Source organism: Ciconia boyciana, chromosome 2 (assembly GCF_034638445.1).
Source record: "Ciconia boyciana chromosome 2, ASM3463844v1, whole genome shotgun sequence".
Classification (NCBI taxonomy): domain Eukaryota; kingdom Metazoa; phylum Chordata; class Aves; order Ciconiiformes; family Ciconiidae; genus Ciconia; species Ciconia boyciana.
Genome location: NC_132935.1, coordinates 78027938 through 78046116, shown reverse-complemented (window position 1 = coordinate 78046116; position 18179 = coordinate 78027938). Strand labels below are relative to the sequence as shown.

Below are 18179 nucleotides of genomic sequence, written 5' to 3'. Positions count from 1 at the left end.
ATAAAGACCTGCAAACGGGCAGGTACTGTCTTTGCTTTTGTTAATGGGGGAGGAGGAAAGGAAACCAAGGCTTAAGTGTTTCCTGCTGTCTTCTGTGCCTCTTGCTGCTCTTGGTGTCCTTGGAAATAGTTTTCTGCATGAAGAGGCATGATCCCCTGTATTAGAACACCTTACGTGAAAACTTGAATGCTGTTTCAAAACTGAAACCAAGGTGTTCCCTTGTTGCATCTGATCCTCTAGAAGTTGCATGTACTATATCCCCCAGAGTAAGCAAGCCTGGTCTTCTGTCTTCAAGCTGAAATGCAGCATGTCACTCAAGTTTCAGGTGGGCTTGATTTGTTAGATGCCTGAAAAAGGGATGCTAGTGGTTGACTTTTACCATAAATATTTTATTTTCCATTATTGCAGGACGGTAATACCACATGCCACTGAAATGACCAGAGAAGTCGGTAACCTTGAAGAGCCCACTTCCTCCAACATCCCAGATTCCGGGTCTTGGTGGCCTTACAAAAGCTCCCCATGAAATGCTGTCTGGGTGCTGCAGGAAGTGGATCAGAGACCGATTCAGCTTACGTCAGGCTGGCAAAGCAAGGAGGCTGACCTGGTGAGCGTCTGTCTCGCTTGTTTGTTTTTCCTTTGTTTTCTTTGGCTTTGCTTAAGTGTAGTGGTAGAAAGTACTTGCAGATGCTACAGAAGAATCCTCTGGATTTTTGAAATTAACCTATGGAAAAAATGAGCAATTGAAAATGTGACATAAGAGGTCACCTTGTAAAGACATCCTTGCAGTCTATTGTGTATAGGTGCCTTTTAGCAAAATGTGTAGTTTTGCACTGTATCTGGTCTAAGTAGATGGTGACAGTTTAGCTGCATTTGAGTGAGATATTTACAATTTATGCTTGGGCTATTTAAGTAGTGGTCTGGTGAAAATGATGTTGTCACAAAAAAGCATAATCAGAAAACTTGGTAGAGGTTTATAAAGTGTTTTTTGTGATGATGTTCAGTTTGTTACAGTGCTGTACATATTCTGTTCTTGTACCAAGGTGATCTGTGGTTTTGTTATTTCTTTTATTGAAGAAGGAAGCTTGAGGAACTTGAGCAGATGGCTTGCACGCACGCTTAGAGCAGGGTGACAAATTCAGAAATATGAATTAACAGACTGGCAGAAACAAGTCAAAGCATTTAGAGCAAGATAAACAAGGTACAAGTGGAATGCAGTGCTGCAAGGTTCTGACTGTCCATTTTACCAAGGCAGACAAATGCTCCTTACTGAATAAAGCAAGCATTTCTTCCTGATACAACAGCAACCTGAAAACAAAGGTAATGCTTTTGCAACCAGATAAGAAGTCAGAAAAGTAGTGGCTTTTGTCTTTTTCTCTCAAGACCTACCGAAGCACTATACTCTTATGGCAAGGAGGTCCTCTCCAGCAGCATGTGCTGCGCCTGACTGCCACTCGCACTGCTCTAATCCACCAGCAGCTGCTGACCCACAGCAAGTCTGCTGAGATCCCGCATAACTTCTTGGGTTCTCTCTTCACCTGTTAGTGTTTCAGAATACTTTTATACTAAAGGGCAAGATATGTATCCCTTGTACAAACAAGTGTTAAATGTTTGCCTGCAGGACCCCTATTTCCCCTCTACCAGATTATATGATTCACAGAGAGTTTAAGGCTGATGACCATCGTGGTAATAGTTATGAGACAAGAAGAGGGCCTTTTGATTTTGATACGAAAAGTGTTTGGCAGCAGGATGCTGAGGACAAACAAAACGCAAAGAAAAAGAAGGTAGGATGGAGAGGCACTTTGTGATGATGCTTTGTAGAGCTTGTGAAGACACCTCTGGCTGGGCCTGTAGGTTCTTACAGAAGGGAAGCTGTAGTCCACCTGGGTTTCTGTATTCCAGAAGCAATTTTTATATTGCAGTTACAGAATGAGAAGTTACTTGTTTCTCTTAAGTGCTGCAGATATAGCATAAGAACCAGAAATACAGGTTCCAGTCACATTATATGGTACGTATACTTAAGTGTGAATGAAAGACAGTAGTTAGTTTCTATCTTCTTATGCTTTATTTCCCCTGCAATTCACTCTTGGTGAAGAGAATTCTTGTTTTGTGATCTTGGTGGAGGAAGAAAGAAGAAGGAGGAAGGAACAGAAGACTTTTCCGAAAAAGGAGTTTGTTTTAGTTTAAAATGCAAGAGTCCGCAGAGGTACTGCACTAGATGTCTTTGAATGGAAGATGTATCCAAGACAAAATAAGTATAGCACAAGCTATGCCCAGAACAAACCTTTCTGTGATGACCTGGGCGTTTTGTCCTGGAAACCTCTCTCCCATATTCCCTCTTTCATCCTCCCTGCCCATTTTAGATGCTGAAGCCTTATGTTTTTTTAATATCCTCTGTAATCTTGGTTGCCTCATTTACCATAGGTCTTCGGAGTATACATGGAAAGGCATTTGATGTACTTGAACACGAGTACCTCCCTTCTTGAACAGAGGAGTGTATGTTGGACGTTTTAGGAAAAAAAGTCCTTAGCCTTTGCTGAGATGAATCACTAGTGCAAATTCAGAACAATGGCTTGTGTAAATGGGAACACCTCATTTCTGAATAGGCTTGGGAATGTTCACTTGATCTGTGGAAACAGGCAAACAAGCAATGTATGCTTAAACTATAATTTGCCTGATGCTTGTAGGTGAAGCTTTTTTTCAATCAGAGATTTAAGGCACTGAAAATTGAAACTTAGCCTGCTACAGAGCCTCTTAAAGGATCGAACTAGGATGGAGAGGAAGTGCTGTACCTTGCTCTCTTACTTAAGAACCAATTATCTTCAGTACTGTTAAGAGTCAAACTTAACTTTGGTAACAGTAAGTGTAATTCAAGCCCATGTGGTGACTGGTACAGTGAGACTGAGGTCCATTTCTGTTTGCATGGAGCTTGATCAAGATCCGGTTTCATTGAGTCAACTTTTTCCCATGTGTTTTATTTATCACCAAATACAAAGTGAATATATGTTGTATATTCAGCTCAGATTCTAAATCTGCTGAGGCCCTGATATATAATTTACACCGCTCTTCTGGAAACTGAAGTTGAATTTTGTCTAAGGAACTAAATCTACCAAATCTTTTTCTTTAAGATTAGGTGCCTGAGAAGGCAGATTCTGTGTCTCTAGCTTTAGCTCTTCCTCCACACCACCATCTCGGAAATGGTTGTCCTTCACAGTACCTTTCTTGTACCCTGAAAAGCATCTCATATATCTTGAAACATCACATGGTGCTTCTTTCACAGCTATTTCTTGTATTTCCTCTTACAGGAGGTTTCTATCCCATGCTTTAAGAGTACCTTCCTGAAGAGTCTTTGAGACAATGGGACTAGCCCTACAAAACAGTCTTGATATTAGTTTTCTCACCGTACATCTTGTATGTTGAAATAGAAGAGATGTATTCCAAAACACCACAGGCAAATTTCTAAGGAATATTCAATTTATTTGTTTGACTACGTGATGATACTGCAGCAGCAAACTTCCTCAAGTACTGAGACTGAACGTATTGAAAATATTTGTCAGTCCAGTCTGACTAAGTAGTTGTTCAGAAGAGAGATGCGTGATGCAGTTGTGGAGATAAATCCCAAAGGGCACCCCTAGGGACAAGTGCAAAAACATTTTAACCTCTAAGGGTACCTGTTCTACTCAGTTTGGAAAACATTGTTCCAAAGCGGGCCCTTGCTCTGAAATGTTAAGCCTTTATGCCACTTTGTTCTGAAGTATTAGAATCTCCAACCGTTCCTCATATTATGGTTGTCACTGTGTAGAGGAGGACTGGAGATCAGGAGGACCATTACATGGTTCTCCATGCCTCGGGATGGATCCTGAGGTTCCTCCCTAATGCCTTAATCACGGGGATAATTCTCGTTCTTCTGGGAACTTTGCAAAGCAGCAAAGACATGTTAGTGCATGAAGGATTTAGGTTTTGTGCTCATGGCAAAGTGATGGACTACTAGCCCAGGTGGAAGCATCCTTTTGCCTATGCATCATGTGGATCAGCCAGGTTGGGTTGAAAATGCTACGACCTTAAGAAAGAGGCAGGCCTGTGTATGGATGGGAGATCAGTTGGAGGTGGTATCAGGGTTAGCATCAGCATTAGGCAATCTTCCTGTGGCACCAGTGAGAGTACTACTTCATGTCTGAAGTAATCTCTTTCAGGCACTTGACTAAAATGTATGTGTATATACGCATACATACATATGTATGTGTGTGCTGTAGCAAAAGGATTACTCATCTGAGGTCAGGATTTTACCTCAGAGATTTGAAATGTAATCTAGAATTTTTCCCTTGATCACAGGGGAGCCAGGATTTCATCCGGGGGCTTTTAGCTTTCCATGCTGGCAGCAGGTATCCATTGTTCTTCATATACCAGCCAGGCACAATACATATCACAGTTCATGTTTCTTGAATTTGAGACTTAATAAATGTGTATGTATAATAAATGTAGGTAGTAGTTTTTAGGGTATGTTGTTGCCATCTCTTCACAAAGGGAGAAAATGCTCTAAACCAAGCACATGTAAAAAATATCCTACATAGTTTGCTTTATCTGGGAAGCTTGATGGCTGTTAAATAGAGGCTTGTCAAAGTGAAAATGCTTCCTCAGCTATAACCATTGGGGTGTAGTGGCACAAGGGTCTGCTTTTAATGCTGAATTTGTTCAGCAAAGTAACAAACAGCACCTGATGGGATTGCAGGTGCCCTCCAAAACCAAATTCTGGTGTGTTCCCTTGCTCCTTTTGTCACTTCTTAGCCGATTTGAACAGTAGGGAATGTTTTGATACCTGCAAGTTATGCTAGCCTGTCTCATTTAATACCAAGAAAAGAAAGACAACCTTTAAAACAGTGTGCGAGACTTGCTAGCAGCCTTCAAGTCTTTTCTCCTTGCCTTTCCTTTCCCCTTTTTTTCCTTGACTTCAGTTTTAACAGTTGGGCCTTTGTCTATCTCTAGACAAAATCTTGCTAGGCTTCCTTTCTCCCCCTGCCCTTTAATGAACTCTTTAATTATTAGACTTCCTTTTCTAATGCTTCTCTTCAGTGCCAAGAGGAGAATCTCATCTCTTTCCATTTACTATTTGTATATCCTGCCTATCAAATCAAGTTGTTTTTCTGTGTTGCCCTGTGTACCATCATGCCTTCAATATGTGACAAGTTACCTGAGTTTGATTATTTCTACTTGTCTAATTAAATAGTTTTAGTCAGTTGAAACTGTAGGTAACTGTGTCCTGGACCTGAAACTTCCATGGTATGTCAGATCTGAAATGGTACAGTTTAATGATAGACAGAAGATGGCGCTATCATTTTTTGCACAATAGGATAGCATTTTTGAAAAGTAAAGCACAAATAGGCTGCTTCAGCAAAGAATAGTGTTAACAGATTTGAAAGGCAGTTCTAAGCAGCTAACATGTTTTTTAACCTCCAGGTTGGACAACAGACCCCCCCCCCATCTGACATTACTGCGTCCGACATCACTGCATGCTCTTGCTAGTATCATCTCTTCTTCTTTGACAAGTATCCCCAGTTTTTAATCTTTTTAAGCTTCAACATAACATCAGTCAGGCTGAAATCTAGGAGCTCATCCACTTATTCTTTACCAGATTCTGGAACTTTTCTTCTGACAAAACTCTGACTCCACTGAAGTCTGTAGGGATTTCAGCACTGACTTAACATGTTGGTTTGCATTGACGTCCTGTTTCAGACTCAGTAGAACTGTCTGTTCTAGGCTTCACTTTCTCCCAGAAAATAAGAAAACTTACACTCTCCGAACATTCAGGTCTGCTTCTTTTAGTGGCTTGTTAATTAGTTCACTGATAAGATGTATTCAAATGCTATTATACTTTTCTTTGCTCTTTCCATACTAAATGTGCACGGGCTCCTTGAAGTCCGTGGTGCACTTACATCTATTTTGGAATCTTGTCCTCATGGATGTTTTCATGGGAGTTGTTTTGTAGTGTCTGCAATCCAAGTGCAACTGCTGAAGATGCATCTAATTTTTTCACTCTGTTCATACTTTATTGCTCTGTTAACTGTATTGCAGTAGCTATGTCCACATAGGTGAAAAGTATCTTTATCCTTAATGTACTTTTGAAATTTACAGAGCAATACATTTCATGTCTAGTTACACTGTCCTGATTTTTTTTTTTAATATAACCTGCAAGTAATATCTCTTATCCTATGGAGTGCTCTCCTGTGTTGCATGTTTAAAAGAGAAAATGGTCAAATAATATGTAGGTTCTAATTAAAAGGATATATTAGTATAACACAAAAACTTTGTTAATAAGCTTTGAAAACTTTGTGCCATCTTCAGGACTCCCCCCCCCCCCCCCCCCCCGCAATGAAGGAAGCTGTAAATAGTCTTTAAAAGGTTTGGTTTTTATTTAACCTCATAATTTCTTAGCAGCTATTAGTGAAAAATATCTGGGAGTTGTTGGGGATATTTAATTTAATTTTTTTTGAGAGGGAAGTAACTTGACCCTTCAGCAGCTGTTGATTTTGATCAAAGTTGTAATAAACAACTTTGATATGTGTTGCTAATGTTTCTCCATTATTTTTTGGTTTTCCAACTTTCAGTCCTAGAGTTTGTGATGTCAGTTCACTGGCTTTCTAGGTGTCATCTTATCTTTCTGTCTTTCAGTCAACACTGAGTTTCTTTACCTGTCATTAGCAAGTGAATGATGATAAAAGTAAAATACACTTTTCTGTTGCAGGCTTCCCCCAATATATCTGTATTTGTTAGATTTTCAAACATCTAATTAATGTACCACAACTGTTTTCTTATTAATGGGATGTTTTATGCTTTTTATTTAAAAAAAAAATGTAGTAATTAAACTGGAAATTACTTTCTGGTCCCACTGACTTTAGTAAGACTGGGATGTTTTCATACGCTACATACAGAGAAATGAGCCAAGATAAGAGGTTGCAATGGGTAAGTCTGAATTTGAAGCTTAACTTTGGGTAGAAGAGTACTGTGAGGGAAAAGCTTGTGGAGAGCACACTTTGCATTATTGACATACTGAACAAAGAACTGATCTGATCTAGAATAGCTAACTAAAGTGCTGCTTTATCTTTTGCTGTTCCTTTATACTCCTCTACTCTTGCTTATGGAAATAATATAGCTAAGATAGTAAAATTTGAAGACATTTAGGGCCTTTAATATAACATTCACTTTTGAAGGTTATATTATCATACAATCTTCTTGGTTACTTTTATCATAACACCATTAAGTTAAGATTTCTCTAACACAGGTAAAGCTCCCAGCTATAAACCCCAAATATCCAAGCAGAATGCTGAATGTTTCTACAAACAAGGAATTTAGTGGGAAAAATAAGCTTTTTTTCACACCTATGTAAGTAGTATGCTTATGAAATTCATTAAACTCCTAAGCCTGCAACTATTTGTGCATGCAAATAATATTACTCCTTGTGAAATTGCAGAGATTAGTGGATATGCGTATGGACTTTGTGGATCCTTACTACTACTAAACTTGCTGTCGTGTGATGCTACGACAGTTTTACAAACAATTAAAATAATAGCACTTTAACTCATATAGGAAAGCTAGTCAATGTAACTTTGCTTTAGGAAAACTAAGCATACAGTTGCATGTCTTCATGTAGCACATTTTTATTGTATTCTAAATTGTCTGGGTTTTTTCTCAATACCAGTGAACAGATGCAAACAATATACATTGTTAGTTCTGTAAGCATATGTTAGAGAGACACAAGTAGGACTACCATTTTAAGAAAACACATAAACTGTAGCCTATATAAGGTCAGGTACAGCAAACGTACTGTAATGAACACCTGGAAGTTAACAGTCTTTTAAGCAAATTACTGTTATCACCTGTGATGTAATCAGTCATCAGCTGTGTGCACAACTGAATTGTTTCTGTGTACTTTGTCTTAAAAATTTATTACACAGTCATCAGTAATCCCAGTATGTTTTAGAAATATGCTAATCATGCAAAATAAGTGATTAAACTGTCTAATGAACTTCAGAGCAAATCTGTGACAATTTTACCTTCATGCAGCACAGAATGAGTATTGTCAGCCTTTTTTACTTACACATTCTTTGTGTGATTTCTCTTTTTCACTTTTTCATCTCTAAGACCAGAACTGTGTAAGTATTATGCATGTAAAGTTCCAATAAAAAGGATGGCTCTTGTCATGTAAAATTACACATTACTGAATCAGGCGTAGTTGTGTGCTTTATTTTTGGTTTTTTGTTAGATGATTACATGGAGAACAGATGTTTAGTTACTTAGAAATAAATTATAACGCTATTGCCCTTTCTGTGCAAAATACAATTTTCCCACCTAATACCCATTTTTGTTTACTTATGCAATTGTTTTCCTTAATATATTTGGATTTACAGGCCTGCTCAGAGAAAAAGCGAAGCAGTGTAAACTTTAGCAAATTAATCAGCAATGGTTATGGGACTGGCTGGTTTCAGCAGTGTACTGGATGGGGAAAAAAAGATTCAGGAAACATCAGAAAATAGTGAGCAGTCCAAAGGTAAAATTATTGAAAGCTGTTTCTTTTAAAGTGAGTTGGGATCTCAAGGTAACAGCAGAAGGTAGCCTGAATAGTTTGTGTGGCGCTCTCTGAATATGACGAGACTTACTGAGTTACTGTGCTTAGCTTACAATACCCTATGATCAGCCAAATAAAAGAATGCTCCTGTTTGTAGTCAGGAAGGCAGGGGCTTTCATGGGTCTTTTTATCTTTACAATTGCAGATGTATGTTCTGTTCCGATCCAAGGGCTTCTGTGTAATGTGTTTTTGTAAAATGCTGCAGACACACAGCTGTCCTCCTTCCTAAATTTAAGCAGACCATAAAATATTTGTTACCTGTTTGTTGTGAGTAGTCTTTGGCCCCTAATATTCTGAAACCTTCTGTGACAAATGTCATCAATACTTGTGTTTAAGAAATAGATCACTGTTCATAACAATTTGTCAAAATAAATATATGTGCATCGTTGAAGACAGTGGTGTTGCAATAGTTTTATTAGAGAGAAAAAAAGTTATCCAATGTTCACCTACTATTTCAAACCAGACTTTGTCATGCATAATGGTAACAGCTATGAAAGACATCACTTGCAAACACTTAGATATAAAGGTTAAAGGGCGGAAAACTCCCCTTACTTCTGTCAAAGACCTTTTGCTTAGGCTTTTTACAGTGGCTTGGTAACCATGGTGGGTATATCAGTTTTCTATAGCAACCTTTTAAAATCCTATTGAACATACACATTGCAAGCTCCAGAATTTTATTTTTTTTAATTTGTATCAGTGAATGATTTTGTATACACTGGGGATTGCCATGGCTGCCTTGACCTTGATATATCAATGTGTGAAAATCTTAGAGGCCGGTTAATTTAGTTTCTGTGATACTTTAGTACTTCCTGAATTATTCTTTGTGTCTTCCATTAATATATCTGCAGTAATTGTTTTGTGTGTGTGTGCAGAACCTCTTTCTCCAGGTGTGTATCAGAAGAAAACAGGCAAACAGAAAACTAGAAGTTGTGTGTTATGGTTCAGAAGAAAAACTGCTATAAAACTAAGGGATGAAGCCAGATCTCAGTCTGGACCTGAAAGAGGGTGCATAACCTGAGAAGCCACTCTTCAAAGTCAACTGAAGTATCCAGACTCTGATCAGCAGAGGATGGTGCCTTGGGAGGTGCAATGACCTAACAGTTCAACCGTGGAGCCTAAATGTGCTCTTCCCCAGCATGAAAGAAAACGTTGAATATTCTTCTTTTGTCTTCAGAGTTTATTTAACTTTCTTGTGCACTGACACTTTTCTTTTCCATTACTGTGAGTAAAATGAAAGGATTTGGGATTTTTTGAAACCTCAAATTAATTCATTTGGTAATAGCTGATTTCTTTAATGTGAAGTGTGCCTCTAATGGGACATTTGGGATATAAAGAAAGCTGAAGATTTTTCAGAGTAATCATGATACTGTTTTGGTTATACCACTTATGCATAAAGAACAAAATGATGAGTATACTGTAAAGGCTGCTGAAAAGTCACTATGCTGCATAGTTTCATATATAGATACATCTTATTTTTGAGACACTTTTCTTTCAGAAATTCTTAGATAACACGACACCTGCTTTGCTTGTATTGCCCTCCTTTGTCAATCATAGCTATTCCTATTGAGATTGATTCTGTATCTCAATGTACAAGGAGGGTTTTTTTAATGCTTTTAACAGTAATGTTTCATCCAAACATGTACCGTGATTCAGTTTTGACCTTGTCCTTTTCATTCTTTCAGGTATGCACTGAAGGTACTGCTTGCATTTTCTTCCCACTTGGGTACTTTGGTCTGCTCCTCCAAAGCAATTGGCAGCATGAGCACCTTGCAGTTCCCTTTTGAGATGGAGCTTTGTTATCTCTTGCACAAGGTAAGTCCCAAGACACATCAGACAGGAGATATAACCCATTCCATATGTGAATCTATAATCCATTTGTGTTGGGTTATAGATTTGCATTGTACTGCAAACTTTGTAGGTAGCTTGTCTATCTTGTTAGTTAAAAATTAAAAGTACTGGAATTTGTATGCATTTTGACATGAAGGAGAAACTGAAAATTTTAGTTGACCTTTATATAATTATGGTTGAAGTTATGCTAAGAACTTTAATCTTTTTTTTATTGCAGATTGAGAGCCATCACAGTCTGAATCAGCACCTGCAAGCAATAAGTCAAAGCCACTGTTTCACGGATGTAATAAGTAACTTAAAAAACTATTGAGGAAAGTAGTCTTATATGGCTTATATAGTCCACTATTTACATGTTTGTTAGATTACTTTATATAGTTGAACTCATGCCTGATTGAGAAGTTCATTTGGTTTATAGTATGGATGAACTTCATTGTGCTTGATTACAGCAAATTTTAAAGAACAGGCAACAGCTGTCAGTATGTATTCCTAGACCTTTTCTTAATATAATAAACAAAAGGAAGCAAAACGGAAGTTCTCTCCAACACCAGACTAGTGCTCCTTTGCTGTTGTCAAATAGGATTACCACACTGCTGCTGATTTGACTAGACATAGGCATGATACCGATGTGTCCAAGCCAGCAAGTTTATTTCTTTAACTACAGTTATACTTATGATCTATGCCATAAAGAAAGGTGAAGGGGAACTGTACGGTACGGGATGAAATGTAAATAGGAAGAACTGAATTGGTATGGATACTTGCAGTGAAAAACTTAAGCCTTCACTGGAAGGATGCCTTCTTAGTTCCAAAAGCACATTTATTTAGATCAGATATTCAGCTTTCTAGGACAATTCTGTTGCTATGCCTGCTGCACAAGAGATCAGTCATAGTGTCCAGCCACATAATTAAATTAAGACGTGGTGGCATTTCCTGTCATAGTCTTGTTATATAGAAGATGCATCATTGGGTAACAGTGGTGTGGACTAAGCTATATATGATGTCTGCACTTTCAGCTGTTAAATAGAAATTTTATTTATCCTGAAGTTTTGACTGCAACAAAAATATTATATGCTAGATCTCAGTGCTTATTCACACCAGCAAAACAGTTTGTACTTTGAAATAGCAATGTATATAAATTATTTTAATATTTTGAAAAAGTTAGATACACTGATATTTTAACACTTGCTCTTTTATCTACTTGAATTAGGATATATCCCTGAAATCTTATGAATAATTAAATATTTATTATAAAGCCCATTAGAAAGTGGATATAATTTCAATAGGATATTTTTTGCCAATACTATGAAAAGTGAAGTTTTTAATAAGTAAAACAGTAATTTTTAGTTTCCTTTTCAGAGTGCACTCAGTACATTGTACAACTTTGAATCCAAGAGCTGAAGATTTTAAAATGTATTACTGAATATAAATTTATTTGAACAGAATGTTTAGAGGATTCGGCTTATCAGTGCTTTTCTTTAGAACTTTGATATGAAAATTGATTGGAAATAGGTAAACCTATTGCTACCCTGAACCCTCAAAATTTTCAGTGAAAGTTTGTGGAAGTTTTGCTGTTGATGTTGTTAGACCCAGCATCTGAGTCCATCTTTGCTGTTCATTGTAACCAACAATTCAACTGTCTAAGTTGTATTTACAAAAATAGAAGGCTAAAACATATGAAAATACCTAGATGTACAGTTATTGGTTAGTCAGCAAAATTTTCCAAACATAAAAAAGCTTACATCAAGCTGTATCTGAGAGGGGGGGGGAAATTACTACCTTATATCTGTTTTCACTTACAATGTGTCTTGCGGATTATGTTCAGATACATTGAAACCATTAATTTTGCTGTGAAAGCAGAGCTGTTGGTGAAGTCTACTTTTCTATGCTAGAGTACCAGGGTATGCCAGAGCTGGAACTCATGGTATTAAAACCTGACCAGTAGAAAAACTGTCACCTGTCATTATAGAGAAGCACTAAAGAATAAGCTTGTGTGAAGAAATTGTGTATGTATAACAGGGAAATTGTTGATACCCTTAGGATTTCAACTATAAAATTTTACACCTAATGCCGTAATCACCAGTAGCTGCATGATGTTCTCCAAAAAAATAAGTACCATTTTATGAATTTTTCAGAATTATTCAGTCATATGAATGTGCCTTATCTGGGAATTCAGCTATCTTTATTTGACAGAGTCTTTGGATAAGGTTATCACTTTTATTTTTAGTGTCTGTAAATAGACGGCTGGGTTTGTTGTGCCCACCAATGGTAAACTGCAACAGTAAAATACGTTTTGTGTGTGACAGCCTTTGTAGCATACTTTAAGGGTATAAGTATCAGTAATAGTACTACTTTTCACTCTCCCTTTGATCTTCTGACTTCTATTATCATAGAAAAAACTTCTTTTGCAAATACTATGTGCAGTTACATGCTTTTACTGGCCAAAACATAAAAGAAAAGGGAAATAGGAGATGATGATGAAACTCTCCAGAGTTAAGTTGCTTAATGGTAAGGCAGCCAAGTGCTTTTTTAATGCTCATCAGTTGAGTAAGAAGGTTTTTTGTTCTTAAGCATATATTGAATCCATTTCAATCTTTTTTTTTGTAGAAAGTGTTCTGAAACGTCTTTAGTACAAATTTACTGAAAAAGTTGGAGACAGTAATGTTATGACAAAAAAACCCCCCAACCAACTAGCATGGGTATTTAAAAATATTTACAAATTTATAGATCACCTGTTCACATAGACTTGAAGGTGCTTGCTGTGCCAAAGCCCTCAAAATCTATTCCATAAAATAAGAATTCCTGTGTGGCTGCAATACTGTTGACCTGCAGACAAGAATTCTAATCATTCTTTTCCATATTATGGTCTCCTTTTCTCATTAAGATCTGTACAAACCTTCCTAAAGTAACTTCATTAGAGTCATTTGATGTCTTAAGCCCTCTTCACTTTTGGACACTTCTTCCTCAGTGTTGGAGTTCTTGTCCAAAAGTGTCATATTTTTAGGCAATTGTTAGAGGCAGAGACAGGAAGACAACTGAGATCCTAACTTGGTCACTGTTATTTTGCATTACTGTAGTTGTGTTCTTAGAAGTGTTTATAGTGCTGGTTTTCAGGTATTTTAAAAGCATACACCATATCCTATTGTAAAAATTGTCTCTCTTTTACCTTGGTCACCATTAGGTGATATCCACATGACATCCCTCAAATTCTTAAAAGTTTGCTAATGTGCCATTAATGTATACTCAGCTTTCCCTAGTCAAGCCAAGGAGATGTTTGATCTGCACTGTTGGTCAACTGAGTCTTCATGGCTCACAGTTTGAATACTGTGAGTTAGAATATTAACAGCCTAAGAGTTCTCTTTATACGAGCAGGTGGAGAACCCTGAAATTTGTGTTTGTGCATTCAGAATAATGGAAACCTGCAGCACAAGCATAACTTGCCAGTTCTCCAAGGGACATGAAATCAAAGTAGTATGACAAATCAAAAAGCTCCAACTGAATTCAAGGATGGAAATGTGTTGCTCGAGTTCACCTTACCCCAGTAATCATGTTTCATTTACTTCTGAGTCAATGCAGTCATGCAACTGCCAGTTTTCAAAATCATCAGCAGTTCCATGTAAAAGCGGTGGAAGCTTCTGGGTCTGGAAGGGTTTTCAATGTTTGTTTTTCAGAGCGATGCCTTAGTCAAAAGCTGGGCGCTTACTTACAAAATCTAGCCTTATTATTTTAAATGCTGAAACTTTTATTTAGTTGTATTGTGCTCCATCTCTGACCTGAATGCCCTTAAGTAATAAGTGAGATAATTTCTTTTTTTTTGAATACTGATTGCTTTGCAAGCCCAAAGATAAAACAAAAGTGCAGTTATATTTTATGAATTATATCCAAGTATACTGAATATGTGAATATTTTCAAAAGAGAATTACAGATACAGATTTAAAAATAGCTTGACAGTTTAGGTACTGAAGAGTAATTTTCCTTTTACCTGTAACCATTTAACCGTAGCAAAGTCTAATGGCTGTTTTCATTTTAATGTGACTGAATATATACTTCATTCTTACCACTAATGTCTTTTTAGACTAGACTAAAATATGAACATGTTTTCAGAAATCAAGGGTATATATACATTAACTTTCTTTGTGTAGCAATGCAAACAAATTGGCCCATGCATCTCTTAAGCATCTAAAATTTCATTGACTTCAGTGTATCTATTTCTTAACTACTTGTATCTGTGCTGAATATGCAGACTTAGTTGTAAAAGATGTAGGATGAAGCCTATTTTTTTTTCCGTAACAAATAGCCCAATATTCTGCTTTTGCAGTTCTCTGCAGATTATTTTTCAGAATGTAGTTACATATTATGCTATAGCCTGAAAAAAAGCTAGAAATAGAAATCTAGAAGTTCAGTCTTAGCACGTTTTGTCCTCTTATTAATAGCTTTAATGATACTAAACATCCAGCATGACTGAAGAATCAAAATGCAGTAGGGAAGTGTCTGACCAGCTGCACTGAATTATTTGACCAACTGACTATAAAAATGGTATATGGTGAGCAGGAAGGAGTATACCTTTGATTATAAAAGGACAGCCAGCCTTACTTTCCATAGATGCAAGTTTTCATCCATGCAATATAAAAATCTGAAAAGTGAGGCCAGTTGCAAGTCTTGTAATTTATTGCTGTAATAATCCCAGTATGTAGTTGTGTATTTTTTCACCCTTCTAAAATAACATTTGTTAACGTATTTTGTATTTTTAAGAGGTATCTTTCCCATTAAAATACAAAATGAAATGAAAACCCAAAGATTACAAAAACAGGAAGCTTAAAATGAATTTAAATTTAAAAAAAGTTTTCTAGGGATGACTGAGAGCAAAGGTTACTACCAATTATTAGACTCGTAGAGATGCATTATTTATTGAACGTTTCAGACAATGTAACTATAGTAACCTGATTATTCTTTATTTACAAAAGAAATCATTTACATTAATGATTCTCTTAATATATAGCTGGATGACAAACCTCCTGAAAGCCAAAGTAGATTTTTCAGTGGACCCTGAGATGAAGGGGTAGGTAATATTCCTATTTAAAGAAGTAGCTTCTTCCACAGAATTAAAATACTGTTCTAAGGTGCTTATTTTGGATTGTCCACTACCATAGCTTTCAAGTGTTGACAACTATTCAAGGAACAGAAAAATGGAAGATGCATTAGGAGGCTGTGCTTCTATTTTACCTATTAGAGATTTAAACAAGTTGAACAGCTGACGTTTTTCTTAGTTTGTTGAGCAATTTCTCTTGTATGTCATTCATGGCTAGAAACGCATCTGTGTGCAGGGGATTTCTCTCTCTTATATTCCCATACAAAGTCCTTTGGTGTGAGACAGGATATTAAGAGATTTTACTCTAAATGCCTAATATGTGATTTTGTAATAAATACATCTTTGCAATGTCTTGTGCCCAATGTGTTTACCCTCCTGATGTGCAGAAAGTTACGTACCAAGAATGTTTTAGTTGCTCTGTCTCCCAGGAATTCCCTCCTATGACAAACTACAGTGTGGTTCTGGTAGGAAAAATGATTTTTAAAATTGTATTGCAGGATTCTAGGTTTAATGTCTTCAGTTACTGTATGAACAATGTTACATTTATGCTTAGAGTGCTTTATGATTTTTTTCTTTGTTTTTGCTTTAGATTTCTTGCTAATTTGATGGAAAAGGATAATCCTTTTAATAATTTTAAATTCATCTGTTTCCAGCTTGAACCAGTTCTGCCAGACTAAGTATATCCTGTCTTGGAAGAACTACTGTTTGGCCTACATCTCTTACATATAAATTGGAGACTTGACCCTGTAAGATAGACCTAAGAAAATGTGTGCCAAGTTAAGTGTATTTTGCAGTCTCTCTTTCTTGGTTCCTTATAATTTCAAAACTTGTAGGATTGTAGCTCTGTTTCCATTGCAAATGTTACTTCTGTAGCTGAATGTGCTGGATCCCTCTTGCAGATGTTTTCCTCTCTTGTTCAGGATCTCACTGGTGCTTTATGATGAACAGGTACCACTCTTTCAGAACTAAAAAGGGTGTGAGCTGAATTCACAGCTTGGTTTCACTTATTTTTCTCAGGCTAAGTGGCCTAGCTCTAGCAAGGTCAGCTGTATCAAAGTGACACTGGAGATGCCACGGCTACAGTTGTGCTGCACTCGCCTGCCTAGCTTTAGGAGCTGAGAGTACATTTTGTATTTCCTTGCTTTGCAAAACTTTAGCTAGGAGCTATTTCATAGCAAGTTGTGGAGAACCTGTTCTTTTTATTTAGGCAGAGGGGACTTGTGAGAACTTTCTGAATCAGCAAACAGTTGCAGGCTAGCTGCTTTAGTGATGCAGCATGTTAAAACCTGTTGATTGGTGCTCAAGTTTTTAACCCAAAAAGATCATTTGACTTAAGATGGTAGTGTCATGCTCTCTAGATTTTTGTGTATGTTTAGGATGCCAGACATAAGTCAGGTTTTTGTTATAATGAAGATTACCCCTCAGTTGTGTTAGTTTGATCGATTAAGTAGATCTTTAAGTAGATCTTTTATTTAAAATAATACATCGTTATCACTGGCAATGGCCAAGTAAACTACTGGTCAGGTAACTCCGGTTCTGTTTCCAAGGAAATTTTTCAGACTTATGTGGTGGTCTTTGTATTAACACTTGTTTTCCATCCAAAATGCAGACCTCCATTTTATATGCTTTGTAGCTGTTAGTTGGTTGACACTCTGAATTTGATACCAGCAATGATAAACACTGGTGCTTGTTTTGCTGAGTTAGGTACAGCTGAGTTAGCACTTCTCAAGTTAAGCAGAGGAAAATGTTGTGGTGCTGGAGGATCCACCTGATGGGATCTACCTGTCCTGATGGGGAAAACGTGTCTTTCTACGTAAGCTGGTAGGACTGATCGAGAGGGCTTTAAACTAAATCGATGGGGGAAGGGGATACCAACAGGATTGCCGAAGGTAAGCCAAGGGTTGACATGGCATCACCTGAGGTTGGCAATGCTAGTGGGAACGTTTACTCTGCTCCTGAGAGCACAGAAGGCTCGGGAGCATCTCTGAAATGCTTATGCACCAACGCACGCAGTATGAGAAACAAACAGGATGAACTGGAAGCGTTGGTCAGCTCCCAGAGCTATGATATCATTGGTATTAGTGAGAGTTGGTGGACTGAGTTCCACAGTTTGGAGTGCTGGGATGGAGGGCTAGCCAGGGCAGGCGAGGTGGAGAAGTTGCACTGTATGTAAGGGAGAGGTTTGATTGTACAGCCCTTACAGTTAGCGATGATGTGGTTGAGAGCCTCTGGGTGAGGATTAGGGGATGGAAAACAAAGGAGATGTGGTAGCAGGTGTCTACTACTGATCGCCCAGCCAGGATGTAAGCACTGATAAGTTACTCTATAGGCAATTAGGAGAAATTTCTGGATCAGTTAGCCCTTGTCCTTATGGTAGATGTCAACTTCCCAGACATCAACTGGGAATATCACACTGCTCTGATGAGCAGGTCTTGTAAATTCTTGAAGTTTGTGGAAGATAACTTCTTGTCACAAGTACTCAGTGAGCCAACTAGGAAAGATGCCCTCCTAGACTTGCTGTTTGTGAATAGAGAAGGACTTGTGGGAGATGTGATGGTAGGTGGCTGTCTTGGCCACAGTGAACATGAAATAGTTGAGTTTAAAATTTTCAGTGTAATGAGAAAAAAGGAC

General features: G+C 37.4%; 1 protein-coding gene and 1 long non-coding RNA gene across 2 annotated transcripts; both read left to right on the top strand.

Annotated features, from left to right (window-relative positions):
* The first annotated feature begins 422 nt into the window (after window positions 1-422).
* C2H7orf57 (chromosome 2 C7orf57 homolog) lies at window positions 423-8671 on the top strand. The gene is given in 8 exon segments (XM_072853048.1): window positions 423-559; window positions 561-604; window positions 1381-1489; window positions 1619-1781; window positions 7274-7374; window positions 8400-8421; window positions 8424-8492; window positions 8494-8671. Coding segments are annotated over 8 exon segments (720 nt in total). The 3' UTR covers window positions 8569-8671.
* An 822-nt stretch (window positions 8672-9493) lies between these two features.
* LOC140647881 (uncharacterized) lies at window positions 9494-11411 on the top strand. Its single transcript, XR_012041007.1, has 3 exons — window positions 9494-9838; window positions 10300-10429; window positions 10683-11411. It is a non-coding gene; the product is annotated as an uncharacterized lncRNA (long non-coding RNA).
* The last annotated feature ends 6768 nt before the right edge of the window (window positions 11412-18179 follow it).